Genomic DNA, 25407 nt, shown 5'->3' on the forward strand with positions numbered 1-25407 from the left:
TGGACACCACATCTAAACCATAACACCCCAGTATTGGTACCAATTTCTGGTTTTTTTTTTTTTCAGCTTTGTTGCTGCTGTGACTCAAAGACCCAACCAGAATGATTTTGGGGTGGAGAATTATGGTTTAGATGTGTTGTTCTGGTTGGGTCTTTTAACCATAGCAGTGAAAAAGCTGAATAAAACAGGAGGTGATCAACTTTGGTGCAAATTAGGCCTACTTTCCAGTTTTGTTGAAAGGTAAGTCTCGTTGGGTCTGTCGGCATGGTACTTAGTCTGGTCCTTCCTTTTATCCATGTCAAAATTGTTACTATAGACAGTAGATTTTTTTTTTTTTCATAAATTTTGTTTTTTGTTTTCATAAATTTTAGAAATTTACTATTTAAACTATTTTTTAAAGTCAATTCTATTGAGATATAATGCACATACCATGCAATCTACTTTTAAGGTATATAATTTTGTGCTTTTTAGTATATTCACAAGGTTTTCAACCATGACTACTGTCAAATTTCAGAACATTTCCATCAGTCCCAAAAGAAATGCATTAGTCATATGCTGTCACTTCCCATCTCTTCCCCAGACCCTGGCAACCTCCAATTAGCACTACATCTCTGTAGATTTTCCCCTTCTGGTGATTTCATATAAATGGATTCATACAATATGTAGAAACTATTTTTAATAGCATCTTGAAGATGTTCTAGTCTTAACAACACCCCTGAGAGCCAGGCACTCTACAATGAGAGCCAGTCACTGAGCAGACAAGAAGCTAGGCGAGGTTCAGAGAGGGTTGAGGATGGTTCAAGGCCATTCAGATAGTGACAGAATGTTTCCTTCTGCTCCAGCATGCCTTGTTTGCATAGGTGGCTTGTAAAAGTCACATGCAAGAAAAGTAATAATTAGAGGCTGGGGATGTGGCTCAAGCAGTAATGCGCTCTCCTGGCATGTGCGGTGGGGCCCTGGGTTCGATCCTCAGTACCACATAAAAAATAAAGATGTTGTATCCACCGAAAACTAAAAAATAAATATTAAAAAATTCTCTCTCTCTCTCTTCTCTCTCTCTTAAAAGAAAAAAAGAAAAGTAATAATTAGATTTGAAATCATAAATCCTATGTTCACCTGTATTGAATGGATTCCAGTGAAAGCCTAAGCTTTTACAAGTTTGTACTGGAGTCCTGTGCTTACCAGTTGAGGTGGAAGTGATTTACTCTGAAAGGTCTTTACATATGATTCAATAACTCTAAATTGCTTGCTGCTGTCTAATGGAGAGGATCATTGGAACATACACTCAGAAAGCATTAACTCCTCTTTTTGCTCATCCTCTGCACTCTAGATTTCCAATAGAAGGAGGGAGAAGGGAGGAACTGATAGCCTGGGGACCCAGGTATCCTGAAATAGTCAGGGATAATGGGATGAGGCTCACTAACACTTGTATCCTTACAGGGACTAGGCATTTGTAACCCAGAGTTGTGCTTTCTTTTTTTCTCATTTTCATTGTTGCTGTTTGATTCGGTAAGATCATGTTGATTACTCATGCAAACAAACAAAAAATAGTTTTAGCAGAATAAAATGAAATGTTAATAAATATTGAGTTCCTAGAATTCTTTGTGGCATGTTTAGCAATACAAATTAGTTGGTATAATTTGGATAGACTCAATCTGGCCTTTATTTTATCCTAGGGTATTATTCTAGCTCTTTCTCTAAGAAAAGTGATGTGACTTTTTGTTTAAATTTCAGGCTTCCAATTCCTGAATGATTCTATGTTAGTTGAATACAGAACATGAAGACTTAGTGTTCCCTGTACCCCACCAATCACCCAAGTTGTCGGATACATAAGCATTCAATGTTTGTGATCTGTTGGGCTGACTTACCTGCATAGCATTTGGGAGGAATTAATTATAGATAACTGATGACCTAGTATATCCTAATACATTAAGTTAGTTGTCAACCAACAACATTTTTTTTATTTATTTAAATAATTTACTTTATTAAAATAAACCAACATTTCAAGAACTAGAAGGAATATATCTCCCATCATTCTGTAATTTAATTCAGTAACAATTTCCTATTTCCCTATGTCTTCCACACGCACAGTTTGATGAGATTTCATTTTTGATGTACACTTCTCTTTGTATCCTAAAAGCTCTGAATATTTTTCTGTGTTGTTGACATTTTAAAAATTTCTCTCCTTTAATAACCCCATATTTTGTTACATTATCCTTTAAGTTATTTCAGATTTTTTTTTTGTGATAACTCAAATATCTTCTGAGGATTTATTTGACATTAGCTCATAGGAGTAAAATTACTGATCAAATGATTATGAGCATTGTTAGGTCTATTCCCAGGCATTGTCATGGTGCTTTCCAAAAAAGATATACAAATTTACCATGTGACCAATAAAAGACTGAAGTACCATTTTCACGGAAGGCTTACCAGTATTAGAGCTTATGGTTAAAAAATAGTTTAACACTGTTTATAGTAAACTGGTATCTTAAAGTTGGCTCTATTTTCTGATTCTTTAATCACTTTTAAGAACATATATTTTTCTTGTTGAAATTTCTTAATTATATTTCTTCCAACCCTTTGTTTTTCTAGCTTTGTTTCTGAGTGGCATTTGAGGCAATCTTTCCTCAGACTCACATAAAATCCTTAAGGTTTCTGTGGGTGGATACCCTGCCTTATGTCATCCTCTTCACATGTCTTGACCCCATGCAGGCATCTACAAGTGTCTGACACCTCACAGTGTTGAGCCCCAAACCTGCAGTGTCATTCATTCCTACTATTGAGCCTCCTCCCCATAGGTCAACTCCAGGATTAGGTGGTACTTGGGGCTGTCTGACTTCAGACCTTGCTGCTACAGTCCACCAGCGAGCTCCTGCACAGCCCACCCCACTCTGCCCATGATCATCACCTGCCCAGATCACAAGTCTCTCTTTTTTCCTCCACGCCCCTCCCCCTGCCATTTTATTAGCTCCTTTCATATTTAATTCCCTCTCAGTCAGCCGAGCCTAAGCTCCATCATGGAAGCTGCTCTCTTTCTCTGATGTACCCATCAATAGCCCCAGCTCTTTGCCTTCCTCCATAGGACCCCAGTCAGCATAGTCAGCCTGTCTCCTCGCTGTGAGAGTCCCTAGTCCTTCCCATCTTCAGGCTTTTAACTACAAATTCTCTTTTCTCTCTTCATACTTTATCTCTGCAGGCTCCCTCTACCTACAATATTGACTCTTTCAAACCACCACCCAATTCTGCCCCAGCTCTTGTCTCTCTTCACACAGAGGCTGTTTTGAAATGTATCAGCATTACCTCCCATTTACTCATTGACCACTTCATCCTATCTACTAGCTCTTCTTGCTTCATCTGCAAATTGCTTTTGAAAGGGTAAATAATACCCTGCCATTTAAAAGCCCTTTGGAAATAATACACTTTGACTTGAGGTGAGACATTAAGGAGCCTCTCTCCTGCTGTCATACCAATGGAAGTAAGATTTGGGGGTGCATTAAGTATAAGAATTGAGGCTTTCTAGTCTCCTGTAGGCCTCTCTCCTGTTTTCAGATCTATAGATTCCCAGGCTTCCCCTGAGGAGGTGCTAGTCTTGGCTGTTGCCCTGTTGTTGAGTTTAGTAACCCCTAACACATGTAAGCCTTTGCTTCAGGCCAGCGCTGTTCTAAGTGCCTTTTGGTGTCAGTAACTGCTCACAATAATGCTATTCATGAGGAAATTAAGCATGAAGAGGTAGCTTGCTTAAGGTCTCCCAGCTAGTAAATGACAGAGCTTGGATTTGAACCTACGGAGACTAGGAGAAACCAGAAGTCAATGCTGAATGCTTCTTATCACTTGCTTTACTTGTGGGACCTTTCTTCCTTCTTCCCTGCTTCTTCTTTTTAGATAGATTCCTTAAATATCAATGGGTCGAGATTTCATCTTTCCTGACCTCTGTACATCTCAAGTTTCACACTCCCACATATTTATCTTTCATTGTAATCCCTCTTTGAATCCCAGAGGTCTTCTTTATTTAGATGTCCACAGCCCCCTAAACTTTGGCACCTCCCCAAATAGGACTTTTCACTCTCCCATTTAGCAAATGACACTGTCATCTGTTCATTTGCTCAAGTTGGACACCAGGAAGTCATTCTTGATTGTTCCTTCTGCATTCTCTCTCTCCTGGCCTTCTAAGCCCTCCACTGCCAGGGCCCTGCCCATTCCTTCTCACTATATCCCAACCATGCTGGTCTTCTGTCACTTCACAAACACACCAAGCTTATTCTGATCTCAGGCATGTGTCTTAGCTATTCGTCTGCCTTGCATTATCTTCTTTTTTTTTAAGGGATGGCAGATCTCTTTTTTATTTTTAGATGGACACAATACCTTTATTTTATTTATTTTTATGTGGTGCTGAGGATCAAACTCATTATCTCACATGTGCCGAGCAAGTGCTCTGCCACTGAGCTACAACCCCAGCCTTCTTTTGTCCTTTTTGACATGCGTGTCTTTGTGTAAATATCACCTCCACAGAGAGGCCTTCCATGACTACCTACTTTAATGTACTGATAGTCAACCTCTGTTGAATCACTTTACTTTAATTCTCTGCATAGAACTTATCACTAATATTTTCTTATCGATTGATTTGCCACTGCTCCATGTAATATAAACTCCACGAAAGCTTGTCTGTTCTGTTTCTCTCGATATCCCAGGACCCAAAACTGTGCCTTGCTTATAATATTGATAGAACTAACTTTTATGGAGTATTTTCAATGTTCTTATAATACAACATGTATATGCATACCTTAATATGTACTATGATACTTCACTTCACAATAATGTACATGTTTATGAAACATGTTATATTACACATATGATAAACCTAATAGATCACACATGTAAAATACATACTATAAATAATGAATATATCTTTATGGTAATGTAATAACAATATCTATTTTCCTATGGGTTTGGTGAGGATTAATGAGGTAATTAATTGAGGTAGAAATTGTTCCCATTAATTCTCAACAAAGGCATATGAGCTTAGGTATTATTATGATTATTATTACCATTAGTATATTATGCCTGGTTTGTAAATAGGGAAATTAATTTACCCAAGATAGATGCTAAGTGCTTGCTTAACTGAGCAGATGAATATAATTCATCACCTTGATGTTCGCTAAATACCTTAATCTTCTATCCCCTTTCTGCCCCCAAATCATGACAGAGGCACCTGTGTCTCTTGTCTGAGTTCTGCTACAGCTTCTTAGCTGATCCCTGCTACTAGTATTGTTTTTTTAATTCTAGAGAGGTTAATTTAAAATGTAAATCAGAACCAAAGACCCTCAATTTTTCCTATGCTAAAAATCCCAATTCCTTTTCTTACAGCCTGAATTCTACTCCCATCTCCCTCCTCATTCTGACTTCTTGCCCATATGCACCTATTTTGTAACTATGCCATATGATCCTTGTTCACTGAAGTACCCCTGTGCAGCCTGGAAGCTTCCTGCCTTTGCATAGGCTGTTTAATATTAATACAAATGTTCCAGAAACCAATTAGAAAACAATCATGTTCTTGGAATGAGCTTACTCCTGGAATTACGCATAATTTAACTTGAATTTTTGGCAAGAAATATAAAAAAAGGAAATGTGGGGCAGGTTTGTGTTTATTTTCTAGGGAGAGGAAACACGCAAGTTCTTCAACTGGGACAAATTAATTTTGGTCCTGAATTCTAGCAAGAGACTCTTCCATGGATGTTATAGAGTAGATTTCCTTATGGATAGTGCTTTTGAATATAAACATTTGTAAAAAAAAAATTCTAAATAGAAGCTCAGTATTTAATATTGCATTGTAGCTTCATGCATTTCTTAGGGGATCTAGCTTAATTTTGTTTTTCTGGCAAAAATATAGGGGTTAAGCTTGGAGAGAATCTAGAGTTTTTGATAACTTGCCCTAAAACCATTTCAAGTCACCTCTTAAACCCACTTTTAATACCAGTTATTTTGGGGGTGGGAGAAGGCAAGCTTTGGAGAGTCTTAAATGAGCTATTTTGCATTTAAATCTTTGGTGACCTTCAGAGGCATAGCTCTGTAATATTATTGATAAAAGAGGTCTCACTACATTACACACCAAGTGGTCTAACTTTGGGGATTCTCTTAGGAGGAATCGATGGCTTGACTTGTGCTGCCTATTTCGAAAGTCATTTTGCCTCGTGGGGAGTGAGCTCTAGCAGTATGGGGTAGGCTGAAAAAGTTCTTCATGAACTGGTAGCTCAAGTACCTATCCAAGTCCTTGATTGAGTCCCAGTGTTCCAGACCTTTACAGTTCTGTGCCATCAGGTATTGATGGGACAATTTTGATCTAAAAGACAAGGAATTATAAAATAGACATTCATATGACAAATATATTTACTGTGCATTTGTTTTAGATTGGATGGGCACTGGACTGGGTACTGGGGGATGCAGTTTTGTCTTCAAGTGGAGTTCATTGTCTAGTGTGATTCCTGTCTTCCCTGAATTTATAGTCTAGAACCATACTGATGAGACTGTCAGGGCATTTAGGTGCCAAATAAATCTGTGTTAGGTGAGGTCTATTTAGCACTGTCCATTTTAACACTGGAGAATATCTGCCCACTATTTTAACTTAGAGAATAATCATAGTTGATACTTTCTCTTTACATATTATTAGTGAACATGATTAGATGATTTTGATTTATTATGAAAAATTTTAAATTCTCAGTAAAATAGAATAGTACAATAAACAGTTTCATATTCACCACCTAGATTTAGTAGTTGTTAACATTTGGTCATATTTGCCTTATCTTTTTGCATATGTGTGGAAGTATTTTAAATAAATTACAGATATCATGACTTTTTGGCTCCAAGCCCTTTTGAATGTAGTTCTGGGATGTAAGAATGTTTCCCTCCTGTGGTAGACAACATCCAAGATGGTCCACAGTGATACTGCCTCCTGGTATGCATCCTCTTGGGTAATTCTTCCCCACAGGAGTATAGGCTGGACTTGGTGATTGCTTTCAACAAATACAGCATGGCATTAGCAGAGGAATGACCCTTCCAAGACTTGATTACAAAAAAGACTGCAGTTCTATTCTGGGCCTTCTTTCTCACCCACTGTTGCTTTCTTACTTACTTGCTCTGACAAGCCAACTCTTTCACGAACAGCTCTTCAGAGAGGTCCACATGGTGAGGAACAGATATTTCTGGCCAAGAGCCAGAGAAGACCTGAGTATGCTACCAGCCATGTGATTTTGTTAGCAGATCCTCCCCAAATCAGCCCTTAAGATAATTGCAACCCTGATATGTTAGTCAGGTTTCCTATATTATAACAAATGCCTGAGATAATCAGTTTATAAAGAGAGGTTCCTGCCCATGATCAGGCAGACCCATTACCTATAGGCCTCTGTGGGTGTGCCAGGTAGCAAAGGTGGGAGTAAGGAAAATTCTCCCTTCATATCTAGGGAGCGGGGGGGGAAGGGAGAGGGAGAGAGAGAGAGGGAGGAAGGAAAGGGCCAGGGTTCTACTATCCCCTTCAAGGGCATGCTTCTAGTGACTTAAAGATCTCCTACCAGGCCCTACCTCTTAAAGGTTTCACCAGCTCCCAGTAGTACCCTCCAGGGACCCAACTTTAAACACCTGGACGTTTGGAGGAATTTAAGATTCAAACTAGATGCACCTGGCTGACATCTCCATTGCAGACTGTGAGACCCTGAGCCAAAGGCATGTAGCTAAGGCTGCCTGGATTCTTGATCAAAGAAAATGTGAGAAAATACATGTATATTGTTGAAACCTGCTAAATTGGTTTGTAATTTGTTATGTTGCTAGCAGCAATTAATACATCCAGATAGCTCCAAACCCATTAAACACATAGGTGCTTCTTTCAGCAGCTGTTGAGCTGTGGAGAATGAAGCCAGCTTGTGAGCAGAGGAGTATTTATCCTGCCGTAATGGGTGGCAAGCACCAGGCCTCAGTTTTTTCCAAGTTATTTAGATAAAAGGTTTTACATATTTTAGAAATAGAATTTTAAAAAATATATTTTTAGTTGTAGATGGACACAATTCCTTTAATTACTTATTTTTATGTGGTGCTGAGGAACCCAGTACCTCGTACATGTGAGGCAAGTGCTTTACCACTGAGCTATAACCCCAACTCTAGAAACAGAATCTTACCTTTCAGTCTCTTGAGAGACTATTATTATTGCCCACTCTGATTCTAGTAGACATATTTTCATCTTGACTGTGAAGAAACTGGGGCCAATTCCAAGATTACAGAGTTTCACACACAGGAAGTTTCTATGGATTCAGTGATCTTTGAGAAAATCGTGTGTACCTGGGAGAATTACGTGGACATTCTTAACCTTTTAATGGTCAGAGCACATGGGACAAGAGCATTCTGAGACTCAGCCCTTCACTTGAAAAGAAGTGTCACACAAAATTTTCGCATGATGTCCAACAGAGGAACAAGTATATCATTTGAGAAGGTATAAGGTATAGGATTCCCATGTCTAAAGAGATGAGGTTGAGCAGAGCATGGCTGTGTATGCCTCTAATCCCCGAAACTTGGGAGGGTGAGGCAGGAGAATTTCCAGTTCTTGGCCAGCCTCAGCAATTTAGTAAGACCCTGTCCCCAGATAAAAAATTTAAAAAGGACCGGGGATGTAGCTTACTGATAAAGTACCCCTGGAATCAATCTCTTGGGGGAAAAAAAAAAAAAAGAAGAAGATGAGGTTGATAGCAATATGATCTGTGCCTAAGGAGGAGTTAATCTGAGTAAGGCTCTGGAAGGCTCTAAATAGTCCTGGTGGTTAAAGATCTTTGCCAGTTTGGTGATTGCTCAGATGTCTAAAAGTTGTTGAGGATGCTGGATTCCAACTAAGGTGACAACTGCGATGCATACAATGAAGAAAAGTTCTTTAGGAATGTGGAGTCTGCTTGCAAAGTTGATCTCCTCTGACCCTGATGGCCAAACATCAAACCTTCCTCTAGAAACTGTTACTGATCAGCTTTTTAAAAAGGGTTAGATCCTTATAGAAGGCTTTGAATTTAAATTTCCCCATAACAATGAGTCCTGTGTGATATGTAATTTTATTAATCAAAATTTGGGGACTGCCAGATAGTCTTTATAAAGAGATGACCTTTGAATAAAATTAGAAGAACTGGTTCCTTTGGTTGCCTAATACAGGACAGCCAAGATGGAAATTAAATTCGGGGCAAAGCCAGTCCTGGAATACAGTTAAAGTTGAGTGCTTTATTTTCCTTTACTTCAGAAGTGCATTTGAGAAACTAGGGAGGGACTCTTTTTAAAAAAAAAAAAAACAATTATGAAATTCATCTAGAAAAATAAGAGAGACCCAGAATAGCTAAAGCAATCCTTAGCAGGAAGAGTGAAACAGGTAGCATCACTATACCAGACCTTAAACTATTCTACAGAGCAATAGTAACAAAAACAGCATGCTATTGGCACCAAAACAGACTGGTAGACCAATGGTATAGAATAGAGGACACAGAGACTCATCCACAAAATTACAATTATCTGATATTAGACAAAGGTGCCAAAAACATGCACTGGAGAAAAGATAGCCTCTTCAACAAATGGTGCTGGGAAAAGTGGAAATCCATATGCAGCAAAATGAAACTAAACCCCTATCTTTCACCATGCACAAAACTCAACTCAAAATGGATCAAGGACCTAGGAATAAAACCAGAGACCCTGTGCCTAATAGAAGAAAAAGTGGGATTAGGCCCCAACTTCCTTAATAAAACTCCTTTGGCACAAGAATTAAAATCAATAAATGGGATGGACTCAAACTATAAAAGTTTCTTCTCAGCAAAAGAAACCGTCTGTGAGGTGAACAGACAGCCTGCATCTTGGGAGCAAATCTTTACCTCTCACATATCAGATAGAGCACTAATCTCTATGGTATATAAGAAACTCGAAAAGTTAAACACTAGAAAAACAACTAACCCAATCAATATATGGGCCAAAGACCTGAAAAGACACTTCTCAGAAGATGATATACAACCAATTGATAAATACATGAAAAAATGTTCATCATCACTAGCAATGAGAGAAATGCAAATCAAAACTACTCTAAGATATCATCTCATTCCAGTCAGAATGGCAGCTATTATGAATGCAAACGATAATAAGTATTGATGAGGATGTGGGGCTGCAAATTGGTACAGCCAATATGGAAAGCAATGTAGAGATTTCTTGGAAAATTGGGAATGGAACTGCCATTGACCCAGCTATCCTCTTCTCCCTCTATACCCAAAGGACTTAAAAACAGCATACTGCAGGGACACAGCCACAACAATGTTTATAGCAGCACAATTCACAATACCTAAACTGTGGAACCAACCTAGATGCCCTTCAGTAGATGAAAGTGGATTAAAAAATGTGGCATATATACACAATGGAATATTACTCAACAATAAAAGAGAATGAAATCATGGCATTTGCAGGTAAAAGGATGGCGCTGGAGAAGTAAATGAAGTTAGCCAATCCTAAAAAAAAAAATGCCGAATGGTTTCTCTGATATAAGGAGGCTGATTCATAGTGGGGTAAGGAGGGGGAGCGTGGGAGGAATAAATGAACTCTAGATAGGGTAGAAGGATGGGAGGGGAATGGAAGGGGCAGGGAGTTAGAAATGATGGTAGAATGTGATGGACATTATTATCCAAAGTACATGTATAAAGATACAAATTGGTGTGAACGTACTTTGTATACAACCAGAGATATGAAAAATTGTGCTCTATATGTGTAATAAGAATTGTAATGCATTCCACTGTCATATATGAATAAAAAATTAATAAATTTAAAGAATATTTTTAGTTGTAGGTGGACACAGTACTTTTATTTATTTTTATGTGGTGCTGAGGATTGAACCCAGTGCCTTACACATGCTAGACAAACACTCTACCACTGAGCTACAACCCCAGCAGCTCAGAGAGGGAGTCTTAAATCATATACATTTTATAGCCCTCAGATCTCACCCTTTTAGCAAAATTTGTAGTCAGACTCAGAAGCAACAGTATTACAAGTAACTTTGAGGAAAGAGAAACAAAGAGGCTGATCATTGATGAGCTGGTAACACTGACACTTTCCTTCAAGATGTTAGCTATTGTTCTATAAGACTTCCAGGACCTGCTATTCAGTGTTGTTAAGATATAATTATTAAGCCTGAGGATGCATTTGTCTCCTCCTGAGGAATATTCTGTAACCTAGATTTCCCAAGTGTCACATTTTTCTGCATGGGTACAAATCCTTCCTCCAGGTTTCCAAAAGTGACAAAAGATACCTATGGATCCTTTGAATGTAGAGTTCAGCAGGTGCTCAGACTCATTGATAGGAGGACTGAAGTACACAAGAGAAATCACAACCCATTCCTTACAGTATGGGAACTTATGTGCTTCCTGGTCTCATGCCTAGGGAACTTTAAGAGCTGGGACATCAGCAAAGACCAGATTGCGAGGAAGAAATGGGATGATTGATTTTGATGGTCAATGGGAAGGTGTTGGAATAGTTCATACAAGCTGAAAGAAGTTCTTGTGTGTTCTTTCAGATAATCATATAGGAAATTATAGGAATATTCAATTGCTTTCTAGTATGACATCTGAAGGAGGGCTTCTTCTAGTGTATCCCCTATGTACTTTTATCTTTTACCAGATCATGAGCCAATTGGTGCAACTAATAGATGTCAGAATGTTATCAAGGTTGATTCTTTTAATTCTGAGATTTACCCATAAGAATCACTAATAACCCCAGGCATGAAGTAGTAGCCCCTATAGTTGAGGGAACCGTTTATGTAGTGATTTTGGAGTATGCTGCGAATGTGAACAAGGGCTCCTTAAAGGAAGTGGCCTGACATATGTACAATTTCTGACAAAGAGAGGTCTGATCAGGAGCATCAGAGAAAATAGGAAGTAGATTATTTTTTTCTGTAGCTTTGTGCTGTGGGAGATTCTTTAAACAGAAAAAGCTTAAAGAGTATACTCTTTGACGTTTGACTTCTAAGATTACTGACCTCCTCTGTGCTTTCCTTGGGGAAAGTACTCAAAATCTTCGTTTCTCAATTTCCCTTCAATTCCCAGTTAATCAAAGTTGAGAGAGGGACAGTTAGAAATACTAATGGCATCTATGTAGACTTCCTGGAATTATCTACTTAAAATCTTAATCAGTGTTCAAATATAGGGAATTCTATGTAGATGAAACATACAGTTGCTCTTATTTCTTAGTCTGGTAGAAAAATGAGTTTTTGAAGATCTTTTGACTGTTCTCTTTATTTAAATTTTTTGTTTGTTTGTTTGGGGATTGAACCCAAGGGTGCTTTGCCACTGAGCTACATTCCCAGCCCTTTTTGTTTTTGAGATAGGGTCTCACTAATTTGCTTAGGGCCTCGTTAAGTTGCTGAGGCTGACTTTGAACTTGTGATCCTCCTCCCTCAGCTTCCTGAGTCACTAGGATTATAGGTTTGTGCCACTGTGCCTGGCTGACTATTCTCTTTAATTTCTTCTTTAAACCTATATTTTCTAGCATAGCCAGTATTTTATCTTCTGCAACTTACAGCATTTGGGAATTTTACTAATTTGCAGAATTGGAGCTGAGAGTGATCAGTGGAAACGGGAAAGAGAATTAGCAAGGGCAGAAGGAGATGCTGTACAGAGGTTCATTTCTGTAGCTCTTACCAATGCTCTGAATAAACTTTCTACTTGCTATCTCATGGTGATATATGTGAAAACAAGTGGTAAATGTTACTTAGATGTTACTGTAGATTGTGAATGGGTGCTGTGGTAGAATTAATGTGGCCATAAATTCTTTGTGTGATTTCGGAGGAAGAAACTGGGAAATTCTAGAGAGATCTATGTTGTCTCATAGTAAGACTAACCCTTCCCTTAAGACCAGCTCAAGCTTAGATAAGTGGATGTTATTTAGGGAGGGAGATAGGGTGAGTGCTGGTGATGGGCTGGTCACCTTCATGTTTGACTGAGTGTGGAGCATTCATAGGAGGCAGACCTCGCCTGTTTGGCTTGGGTCTGGACAGAGTCCCACATTGACAGCTGTCATGTATCCTCCCTAAGGAGGAGGCTCAGAATCTAGCATCAGGCAAACAACCTTGGATTGTGAGTACTTCCTCAGCTGTGCTATGTGGGGCCCCACTTGCCAGTAGGACTTTAAGACCTATATGGCTCTGTGCTTGTCCCCTCATGTTCCCTTGGTTCTGCTGCTTACCAGGCTCTGCTTACTTCAACGCTGTAGCTCCCTTGCTCTTCCATTTGGCTTGATTCCTCGTGATTGGATTGTGGCCATTCTTTTCAGACTCAAGATTGATTTCATTCTCCCTGGACAATTGCCTTCCATATTTACTTTCCCCACTTCATCTCCCAGCTATCACACTAGTTTGTGCTAATGGGGAAAAGGGCAGGTAATGGGGTTGAGGGACCTAGCCCACATGCTCAGATGTCTTCCATATACCCTTGTCTTTGTCATGTCCTGGTATCTTCGGGTCAGCCCTCTGTTGATGCTCATGATAGGAGAGGTAAAGACAACATGGGAAGAGCCAGAGGTCAGGCTTGGAGGTCAGAATAAGTAACCTTGGGTTAATGGAGGTTGCTAAAGTTTTATGACCAATAATCTGTGATTGAGTTCAATCATCATGAGTTCAAGTCTGGGATGTAAACAGCAAATGCCCTTAATATTCTTGCTATTCATGATTCAGTACTCCATGTTCAGACTTGGGTCATCCATGGTGCCCCCATGGTTCCTGCATGTACAATATGGCCTTCCTCACAGAGAGGAGCTGCCTAAACATCCAGGATAGGTTACCTCAGATTCTTGAAATGCCTGGGTCTAGTGACATTTTCTCACCCCGCAGAAGAACCAGCTTTGGCATTCCTGCCGTGATCTTCCTTCAAATCCACATGGGTCTTCCTCTCTGGCATGGTGGTCTCTATTCTTGTATGTCCTCATGGTCTGTGCTCCCTGATGACCAATGGGAGACCCAACCATGGAGGTCTTTCAACTCACCCTGGGCATGGGAAGTCCCACTGCCACTGCAGGTGACAGAATATGGGGGTCACCCTCACAGGCAGGTGGGCTCTGTGCCTTTAGGGAGGTGTTCCTGGTGCTTGGGAGCGCTGGCCTCTGTTGGAGCACATTTCAGGGACTGTGATGTGCCCTGGGTCCCTCACTGCTGGGGACTGACTTCATGTTTTCAACCTTTATTTGCCCTCCCCAATGGCTCAGAGTCCACACTCTCAACCTAGGGACTGACAGGGAGAGTTACGGATGCTCAGGTATCCCTACAGGAGCAGTCAGGTGGTTCACCTGCGAATATTGAAGTTCGAGGTGTCTCATCACCCATGCCTGATCCTTTAGTGCCCTTCAGATCTGCCTTTGGAGTTTTGTGTTTTCTAAACCCCTCTAGTCATGGGATCTGGGACCACTTTCTGCACCCCAGAAGTGTTGTAGAAATGAGACCTTTAGCTTGGCCTCTTTGTCTCTAAACAGAGTTAAATCTAATTTAGTTTACCTTTTAAAAATGCTTCCTGCCAAGCTCCACAGCCCAAAGCTGGAACAGTTTGAGCAACGAAATAAATGTTGATAGTACTGGACTGCATCCCATAGAATAAACAAATATTCATGAGTGCATACTTAAATAAATAATTGAATACATTAGCAAGTGGGGGTATAGAGACAGTAGAATCCTAATAAATATGTGTAGAAGAAATGAGAGGAAGAGAAAACCACAATAAAACATACACCATAAAAATAATTGTTTCAGATGACATCTACCAATGGATGCTAAAATTGATGGGTCACAGTCAAGAGAAACAGGATATTTGTACAATCTCAAAGTATCTCTCTGAAGATTATTAACTGCAAAGGGAAAAATAGTAACTTTATTAGGAAGAAACCTGTCAGATACCATCTTTACCATGTGATCAAGGTTAATACCACATATTAAGATGTATAGTTATGTGCCCTTTGATACAATGATGCCCTCAGAAGGTATTACATAAGATTCTCCAGAGAAACAGAACCAATTGGGTATAAAGAAACTAAATATAAGGGATTGGCTCACAGAGTTATGGATCCCAAGATGTGCAGGATGAGTTGGCATTCTATGGTAGAATTCTCATGTGATGAAAAGATCCAAGGACCAAAATTGATGGTATGGGTCCAGTCTGAAGGCTGGCAGTCTTGAGACCCAGGAAGAGCTGATGCTTCTACTTGAGACAGGGATAGGAAAAAGCCAGTGTCCCAGTTTGAAGGCAGTCAGGCAGAAGGAGTTCTCTCTTATGGGGTTGGTTGGGGGGAGGCTTTCAGCCTTTTTGTTCTATGAAGCCTTCAATGGATTGGATGAGGCCCACCCATATCAGGAAGGGAAATTTGCTTTAGTCATTCTATGAATTCAAAGACGAATCTCATCTTGAAATACCATCATAGATACACCCAGAATATTGTTTGAATAAATATCAGGATACCCCATGGCCTAGTCAAGATGGCACATAAAATTAACCATCAAAAGAGATACATTGTTACTTGTGTGGTATTCTTGCTAAGAATTCATGACCTCATCTAGTCACAAGACAACCTTAGAGAAGCCCAAGTTCATAGATATTTTACAAAATAACAGTCCAGTGTTCTTTAAAAATGTCAAATTTGTGAAAAGTCAAGGAGCATGGAGGAACTTTCACAAATTGGAGGAGACTGAGGAGGTAGGGTGACAAATGAAATGTGGGATCCTGGAACAAAAAGGGTATTCGTTAAAAAAATGAATTAAATTTGAATAAAGTCTATAATACAGTTGGCAGTGTTATACTAATGGTTAATTTCTTTTAGTTTTGATAAATGTACTGTGGTTCTCTAAGATATTAATATTTATGGAAGTTGGGTGAAGGACATACAGGAGCTATGCTATTTTTGCAAATTTTTTATACATCCAAAATTATTTCAAAATAAACGTTTTAAAAAGCTTCCTGTTATTGGATACTCTGAGGACTTTTTAATGACAGGAGATATTTGTATATTTTAAAAATTTATAACCATGTGTTTATATACATATAATTTTGTATCTACCATTCTGCATTTTCCTCACATACTAGTTTCATCCATTCTTTTTATAAGCACCTTTAAAAAACAAAAATCAGGTTTCAGTTATTTTTTCCTTTTTCTATTTTATGTTCCTTCTTAACCAAAGCATCCTTTTGCAAACTTTAAAAGTCCCCCCCCACCCCCCCACCCCCCCCCACACACACACACTGCTGTTCCTTGGAGTCTTTATTTCTGAGATGATGATGATTGTGACATTGTGGAGACAAAGACGTTGGGCCAGAAGTCTGGAGGCCTGGGTGCCAGCATTCTGAGTCTGGTTCTGTTACTAACTCAATGTCCTTCCACTTTTAACATTCTGAGACCAGATGGCAAATCATGACTAAACACTGTATGCATTATTTGATATATGGAGTCAAATAACAGTATATTTTTATGATTTTTTTCTTTTTATCAAGATCCTATGTACTCTATTATCAGATTTTTCAAGTATTTTATCTATCATCTGGCTATCTTCATTTTGTCCCCCAAATCTTTGATTTCGACATCAGACTTCACTATTTAAACTCTGGCATTTCCCTTAGAGTACTTTTTGAAGGAAATCAACATTTTCTTTCTTCCTTCTTATTAATTTTTGTTCATGAATCCACCATTGCTCTTTTATAAAAAAAAAAAACTCATTTTCTTCTCTTTGAAGCTGTGTATAGCTCTTATCACAATAGCCCTAAAGCCCTTTTGGCTTCCACTTCATAGACTGTCTTGTTTGGGTCATGAATGGGTAGAGCCCTGGCACAGTCTGGTAGGGAGGGCCATTTGGTCATCTGATTGATGCACCTCTCCAATCCTAGCAGGATGTTCTGAGAGCTCTTGGGGAGGGGGTCCCTCTGCCCACGTGTAATCACTTAATGCCAGCAGAGGAGTGGTTGAGGTGTTTGGAGTCAGCAAGATGAATCATCAAGAAATATCTGGCAATCTTGAGAACAAGTGATACCTAGAGATTTTTTGTTTGTCATTAATTTTTCCCAGATAGTGTTTTCCCAGTATTTGGGTAATAGGTTTAGATCCTGGGGCAACACTCAAATGATAGAGAAGTTGGTTAACAATGGGACACAATTACTCTAACAGATGGCTTGATTGAACTCCTGTCTTAGCTACACACTGACATAAGATCTGTGACATCCTCAGCTTGCCACTCAAATGTGATGGAATGGGTGGACAGTTGTAGGGTACAGCACATAGAATTGTGCTAAACGTGTAGAAAACATGGCACAAAAGTTTGTTAAGTAGAAATAAGAAATGACTCTTACTTTCAAAGAGCTTACCATTTAGCTGGAATGATAAAACCCACAAATAAAACCCAACCAGTATACAGTGTGCAATGTGGAAAAAATGTCACTTAAGGGGCCCAAGAGGAAGAGGCAGGGTTTCTGTGTGCTCTGCTCAGGATACTTCAGTTATTCCTCTCACAACTGGTGAATCTCCCATTTTGGAGTTCAGGTTTGCTAGAGTCGGGGAGAGGAGTAGGGCACAAAGCTGGAACATGAGTTAGAAGTAAATATAATGGCCCTCGTCTTTTAAGTTAAGTCTGGATTTTATTTCATAAACCATGGAAGGTGTTCGTGAGAGGGACTGACATAATGAAAAGAGTGTCTTAGTTCAGGTGGGTTGTGGAGTGTCCTGGAGGAAGGGAATGGCTCTCATCAGGAGAGCTCATGTTGCTTGAGTTATCCACATTCCATGCTAAGATTGTTACATGTGTATGTCATTTCATACTCACAGTAGTGCTAAGGATTTAGGTACTCTTAATATCATCCCCGTTTGGTGGGTAAGAAAACAGAGGCTTTGAGAATTTAGGTAATGACCAGATGAATAACAGTGGTGCCAGGATGTGACGTCTGTGGATCCATCTCTTCTTGTGCCACTAGATGCCACAGGCCCTGACAGCAGCTCAGGAGACAATGTACGACTCTTTTAATTGGTTGGATGTGATCCTCTGTGTGACAAGGCCTGAACTAAGTCAGTAGTGGTGGAAATGGAGGGACAGGAACAGCAGTGTGAAACTTTCTTGTTTAGGAGCCTCATGTCAGGGCTGAGCTTCTGACTGCATAGCTTCTTTTTGCTTAATGTTTCCCAAGGAAGCTGGTACTCAGTGTTGAAATTTGCCAAGACCTTAGAGGTGTCACGGGAAACCTTGCCTTCAAGCTTCTTCAGTAGCCTGGGCTTCTTGTTTTCCTTGAGGAAATTTGTTATTTTAATTATTATATATGCCCTGAGGTTGAGTGCTGCATTGGGTTACTTCTCAGTTGGTTTAATCAAACTTCTGGGTATTCTCCAGTCTCAAACTGTAGTAACAAAGAGAGACAGTTTGAGACCTCCAGTTTGAGACTGGAAGTCAGTTGGTGATCAGTTCTCTTTTTTCCCCATAAACACCCTCCCTCATCTGTTTATCTGGATTGGATTTGTTCCCTGCCTTACCTTGCTGTGGGTTTGATGTATCCCAGAATTTCTTAATTCACTTTACATTTGTTCTCAATGTTTTGAAGAAAAAGGGCATGCATGCATTTTGACTCTGCAAAGCTTTTTGGTGCAGTTAGATAAACATATAATGAGAGTGTGCTGAATGCTATTGTGACAGTGAGTGATCTCTCTGTTTTATCTGCTGCAGGTGATAAGAAGTACATCATGGGGCCCAAGCTTTCCACTCTCGATGCCACTGTCTTTGGACACTTGGCACAGGCAATGTGGACCTTACCAGGGACAAGACCTGAGCGGCTGATCAAAGGCAAGCCCTGAAAAGCTTTTCTGGTGTAAGAGTTGCTGCGGGTGGGTGGGTACTGGTATGTAGAATGTAGAATTCTAGGCCAGAGTCGTGAACCTGGTCATGCTTCATTAGGCTGTGGTGTCTAGGGCCAGTAAGTTTTCTGCCAGCTCCTTACAGGTGAAACTGAATACTTGTTGCTAAAACAGGAGTTGAATTCCACCTTCTGTCCTTGTTTTGTTGTTATTCCTTGAAGTCTTTTGGGCAGTTGGCTCACCACTTTCTGATGTATCCAATACTGCAGCAACTAGGATCAGGTGGGGTCAATGAACTCATTGCCAATCTCAGATGCTCTTTTTGAATATTAATTGATGTCTTATTCAAATGTAGGTAAAGTATATATGATTTGTGTCATTTGAGCTGCCTTCCACTCTAGTGTAGTGACTGTAGATCATGTACTGAGAGTAGAAGAATGGAAAGTTCAAGACTGTGGGAAAATGAGGAAATTGTCAATAAACGGCGAAGTCTGATGCTATACAAGTATTATTACTAATCCTATTATGTGTGCCAAGAAACACAATCTTGCTATCCATTTTTTCTGGTCTTGGCTGTAAGTCTAGTCAGAATTATAGTTTTTTTTCCTTCCACATTTTTTATTGGTTCATTATAGTTGTACATAATGATGAGATTTGTTGTTATATTTTTGTACATGCACACAATATAATGATATAATTTGGCCAATATCAGTCCCCTGTACTTCTCTCAGAATTATAGTTCTTGACTATCAAGGACAAGGTAAGAAGTGGAAATGAATGGGACCAGAGCTGGGTGATGATAAATACAAGGCCGGGTGGGGTTGGTAGCCAGGAATAAAATTCATGGTAGCAAAGGGGGAGGGTAAGTCTGCTTACCTTGGGTTGATGTCAAGGGATCAGATATTGGTTTGCATGTGTGTGTATGTGTGTATGTAGTAGGGTAGAGTGATGGAATAATACATGACAGCTGTGTCTCTCAGAGAGGCTTTTACTGTGTAGGTGGGTGGGAACTGTTTGAAGTCATCTTTATTTTAAAGTAGTATCTAAGCAAGTACCTGGGGGCTGGGGATGTGGAGGTCATAATTCAATATTTAAGTTTGGGATGGGGATTGACAAGATTTAACTGAAGAGTTTGTGCTCAACTGAGCAGGCTGGGGGTGTAGATGAGACCAGTGGGTGGACTTCATTTGTGGGTGGACTTCCAGATACATTACCAGATTTGGCTGAAATGGTTCAGGTACTTATTGAAGATCTTCCAGAAGGTTAGCTGAGTGGGGCTGACATTTATTTTTGGTACTGGAGGTTGAACCCAGGGTCATTATAACACAGCTATATCCCCAGCCATTTTTTTGAGATAGGGTCTTGCTAAATTGCTGAGGCTGGCCTTGAACTTGGAATTCTCCTGCCTCAGCTGCCTGAGTGGCTAAAATTACACGCATGACCAACCACACTTGGCTGGACTGACATTTAATTTCAGTCCCAGGGACTTCCAGCTAAATCATTGTGATAAAGATGTACCTTGTTTACTCACATACTCCTGTATGCACAAACTCCACACACCTGTACACATATACCTACATTTCTACCCAGACACATTCCCATAATCTCTCTCTCTCTCTCTCTCTCTCTCTCTCTCTCTCTCACACACACACACACACACACACACACACACTGAGGTAATCTGTTATTTAGTTAGAATTATTTGGGGGATCCTTATCAGTAGGACTGTGACTTCAGAGGATCCCTTCTTTTAAAAACAAAGTATGTTTTCTTGACTTAAAAGAACTTGAGACATTCTCTTAAAGGAAATAAATGATCAGCCATTTTTGAGGATTGATTTTGGGTCCCTCCCTGAGACACACACGTCTGGGGAATCTGACACCATTATCTTCCAGGGACTTTTAGCACCCAGTTGCAGGAATGTTAATTCTTAAAGCAGTGCCAGGGACTTCCAGCTGTCCCTGGGGACTTTTGCAGCATTAATCAGTAAAGTCCAGAGTGTCTTTGATTCTTACTTTGGCAGTAGTTCCATGTCCTTTGTGCACCAAATGGACTTAACTTCTTTCCTTGCTTTTGCTCTCTGTGGTAGAGACTTTCCCAAGAAGTAAAGAGAGAGGGCATAAGTGAAAACAACTAAGAGCCTAGATAATTAAGAACTGGCTCAAATCCAGAGTGTGAGTGGATGGGATTGGGCCTTGGCTTTGGAACAGCCATGGCTCTGCTGGCCTTGCCACATGAGGAGGGCTGTGACTGAATATAAATTTTTAGTCCCAGCAATTATTATTATTATTATTTTTGGCAGTGCGGGGGATCAAACTCAGGGCCTAATGACTCTTCAGGCAAGAGACTCTTCGACTAAGCCACATCCCCAGCCCTGGTCCTAATTGTTGACAAAACCACACAAACTACTTCTGGAATCATGTAGAATAGTAAGAAATTTTCCTTAATTTAGGTGTGTAGGAGGGCAGATTTTGAATATTCAACCATGCTTAAAATATACGTATATGTATGCATCTATATATTTAGATATAAATATGAAATATCACTTGTTTATTGGATAGAATTTAGAAAAGATAGAAAAGTTTTCAAAGAATGAAAAGTAACTTGTGAGTTAATCATCCACAGAGATCTTCTGTTAATATTGTGGTATGTATCTTCATCAAGTACAAGCATGTATATATTTTAAAAAATTGGGACCATAATATTGATCCAATTATAACCTGATGTTTAAAATAAACCAAGTATTATAGCTTTCCACCTTGCCATTAAATATTCTTCAAACATGCTTTTGTAGTCATTCCATAATATCCTATCCTATAGCTACATTGTACTACATGTGATTAATCTTCTTTTGGACTTGTGTATTATTTCAAATAATTTTTACTGTTATTCGGTAGTGAATATTGTTGTAAACATATACTCCTGTTTGTCTCTGGTTATTTCCTGCACTGAATTCTAGATAGGGAATTAGTATCACAAAGGGTAGAAGCTCTTGGTCTGCATGTCTCAGCTGCTTTTTAGAAAGGCCATAGAAGTTTACATTTCCAAGAGCAATGTCCGAAAAGCATCTCTAATTTTATTTCCCTTATTAGGGCTAAATATAATTTTTTTAGAAGTTTTTTGCCATCTTTACAGTAAGAAAAGAATCTGTTTTATTTCAGCAACACTCTCAATGTGGAATCAGAATCCTTGTTTTAATTGGGGTGTCCTCGTTAGAGAATTATGTGTTAATTTAACAGTTAATTTGATGTGGGACTGGGAGCAGTGGTGCATGCCTGTAATCCCAGTGGCTCAGGAGGCTGAGGCAAGAGGATTGCAAGTTCAAAGCCAGCTTCAGCAACTTAGTTAGGCCCTCAGCAACTTAGCCTGACCCTGTCACAAAATAAAAAGGGTTGGGGATGTGGCTCAGTGTGAGTGCTTCTGGGTTCAATCCTGGTACCAAAAATAAATAAATAAAATGAAATAAACAAAATAGATGTAGGGAATTTAAGAAAGCCTCAAAAAATGAAATTGAAGCAAGGAGAAGGGAAGACCTATGTTACAACTGCCCGCCCTCTAGAGCCATAAGGAAACCACAGACTTTAACACTATTTTCTAAATTGGTAAGGAACACGACCTTCCATATTCTAAGAAAAACTTCATTCAGCAACTTTCACCCATGATTATTAATTGTCCTTGGGTGTCTTTTTGGCTTAAAGGATTAGAAAGTGGGGAGAATGTCATATGACTGTGGAAGAGGTTGTGGTGGGGGATTTGGCTGTTAGGAAAGGGCTGAATCAAATGGTATTTGTGGGTTGTGTGTTTTGATATCTGTGATTTAGTGTCCTTGCTCTCAGTCTTTAGCTTCAAGGAGATGAGGCAGAGGGAGTGTCCTCATCCACAGCATTCAAGCCATGTTAGCACTTTTCAGAAGAAGGCACGCTTGGTGGCTTCTTACTGTGTGACAAATGCTAAAGAGAGCAATCAAGGCTGTTGCCAGCACCTAGCACAGGTGTGGGACAAGGAGGTGCTGAGCACATGCCTGCAGAGTACATGAGTGCATTTGGGTATTGGCCCCGTGTTTTCCAAATATTTGCTGGTTAATGACCCAGCGAGGGCAGGTGGTGCTGGGGGCTCTGGCAGGCGTCTCCCTCTCTCTCATTCTAGCCATACATGAGAGGCAGCTGGGAGAAACTTAGTCCAGGATTCTGAATCTGGCTGACATGGTTTACAGTGTTAAATTGTACAGAATGTTTTTGATTATTAGAGAAATTAGATTGATGCAGAAAATAATGCTTGTATGTTTTTCAAAGAGCAATGGAGAAATTTCCTTGTGAGAAACTCCAAGAGAAAGGCTCCTTATTCTGTCTAGGACTGTCCTCTGGGTAGAGAAGCATTCAGCATTCTGATAAATATCCTCTTTGTCTGATAATATCACTGTGTGTTTTTTTAGTAATTTATTTTATTGGCTTTTCAAATTTAAAAAGTAATATACAATGGTCACAAGCCAAATCACACGGGAATAGGTTAAAAAGTGCATGTCTTCCCCTTCATTCATGTCCAGTACAGACCCCATGGAATAATTAGTATTGGGGATTTAATGTGGATCATTCTTGTGCCTTTCTTTTACATGCACAAATTTACAACACATGTGTAGCTATTGTGGTTTGTTGTTTTTACTGTTTTTAAAACAAATAATAGAATAAAACTACACATATTACTCTTCTAACTTGAATTTTCCCACTTAATAATATCATGTCTTTTTAAACAACTGCACAATATTCTACAGAATGGTTAATTCAGTCCCTACTGATGGACCTCAAGACTGTTTCCATCTTTTTCCTTTCCTCTTTCTTCTCTTCCTCCTCCTCCCCCTCTTGTTTGTCTTTTTCTTCCTCACCTTCCTCTGTCTTTTCCTAACATGTAATGCTACATCCATGCACATAGATCTTCATATACTGATGCTTTTCTTTTAGCCGATAAAGTACTCAATGTGGAACTCTGGGCCATCAGGTATACACATTTTAAATTTTAGTGGGGAGCATCAGATTACTTTCCAAAAAAAGGTTACAACAATTTGTTCTTACCCCAGCCATGTAACACAATGCTTGACTTCCACAGCCTCCTCAGCATTGGGTGACTTTAGTTTTTACCATTCTGGAGGATGAAGTTGTTATCGGATTGTTGACTACTCTTTGAAGAAATGTGGTTTTTCTTTTATTTCACAAAGTGTACATATTCAGTATAGGGATTTACATTAACCCAGGCATATCATATTTGCATTCGTACATGTGCACACACACACATGCCACAGAAGTGCTTTCTACTGCCAGCCTTTTTTGTTCTTTTGGATGATAGCTAATGGGGAATCTAGGCGGAAGAAGAATTGAGCAAAGCCAATCTAGAGCTTCCCTATATATTTTACTCTTTATTCAAGGGCAGGATATGAGGAGGGGTGTGTGGATCTCAGCTCTTGCTCATCAAGGCTGACCTTTCTCAGCCATGTGATAGAGTTCTTACTTATTTCATGACAGCTCATTGCCACTAAAGGGTGGTACCTGTCATCTCATAATTCTTGAGAACCCAGGAAAGAACTGCAGAGAAATATTCTAACATAGTAGCACAAAGCTATTAATTCCAAGGCCAGGCTGTCCACTCAAAGAGACAGAGTAGTGTCATGGGGAAGGACAGGAGGGAATTAGTATAACCGATGAGTAAAGCACTGCAAATAGTGCCTAGCATGCAGAAAGGAGTACATTTTGCTAATATGATTGTTACTTTTTATTCTGTCACACTGAAGCAGTATTGATGTCGTACAATCACAAAGGAGGAACCTCTTTTGGAGGAAAGGTGAAGAAATAAGGCTAAAAAAAATAAAAAATAAAAACACCCACAAAAGAAGTGGATAAAGTTATAGGGTCCTGTGAATAGTTCTGGCTTTCCTAGTTGCTCCTTGGGAGCAGCTCATGGTGAATGGATTTGATTGAGTCAAACAGGGCTGTTCTCTGAACCTACTGAGATATGTCCATAATTCATCTTTGATGGCTGTTTTTTTTGGGGGGGTGGTGGTGGTACTGGAAATTGAACTCAGGGACACTTTACCACTGAGTTACATGCCCAACCCTCTTTATTTATTATTTTGAGACAGAGTTTCCCTAAATTGTTGAGGGCCTCTCTAAGTTGCTGAAGCTGGTGTCAAACTTGCGATCCTCCTGTCTCAGCCTCCAGAGTTCCTGGGATTACACATGTGCACCACACATCTAGTTTTCAATGGCTCTGTACCTTTCTCATTAGATTCTCTTTCTCCCTCTTACTGTTTCCTCCACATCTTTTTCCCAATTCTTGATTATCTGTGATTAGTAGCAATACCTGGGGAGGAGTTGCATGATTGGAAGTTCTCTTGGGAAAATACTGGAAGGTTTTACATGCATCTCCTCAAGAGAAGCAGTGATGTTGTTTCTTAGCTTCTGGCTCTGAGCATGTACATCCATATCTTCTAGCAGAAGGTAATGAGAATGGACTCCTACACAGTAGGGATTGCACTATTATGATCTAAGACTGAAAATGATGACTTGGAACCAGTACAAG

The 25407-nt window shown here is 39.6% G+C and overlaps 1 protein-coding gene across 5 annotated transcripts in view; it reads left to right on the forward strand.

Moving 5' to 3' along the window:
- Faxc (failed axon connections homolog, metaxin like GST domain containing) overlaps positions 1–25407 on the forward strand; it is a 68730-nt gene that overhangs the window by 33073 nt on the left and 10250 nt on the right. For 4 of the 5 annotated variants that reach the window (XM_058575510.1, XM_058575499.1, XM_046431063.2 and 1 more), the window contains one exon: positions 18713–18829. In XM_058575510.1, the coding sequence (XP_058431493.1) occupies positions 18713–18829 (117 nt within the window). Of the gene's footprint in view, positions 1–18712; positions 18855–25407 lie in introns of all 5 variants that reach the window. The other variant, XM_058575502.1, reaches the window with a different exon arrangement.

The sequence above is a fragment of the Marmota monax genome, unplaced genomic scaffold, assembly GCF_021218885.2.
Source record: "Marmota monax isolate L192 unplaced genomic scaffold, Marmota_monax_Labrador192_F-V1.1 WCK01_AAM20220418_F8-fsc00013, whole genome shotgun sequence".
Classification (NCBI taxonomy): domain Eukaryota; kingdom Metazoa; phylum Chordata; class Mammalia; order Rodentia; family Sciuridae; genus Marmota; species Marmota monax.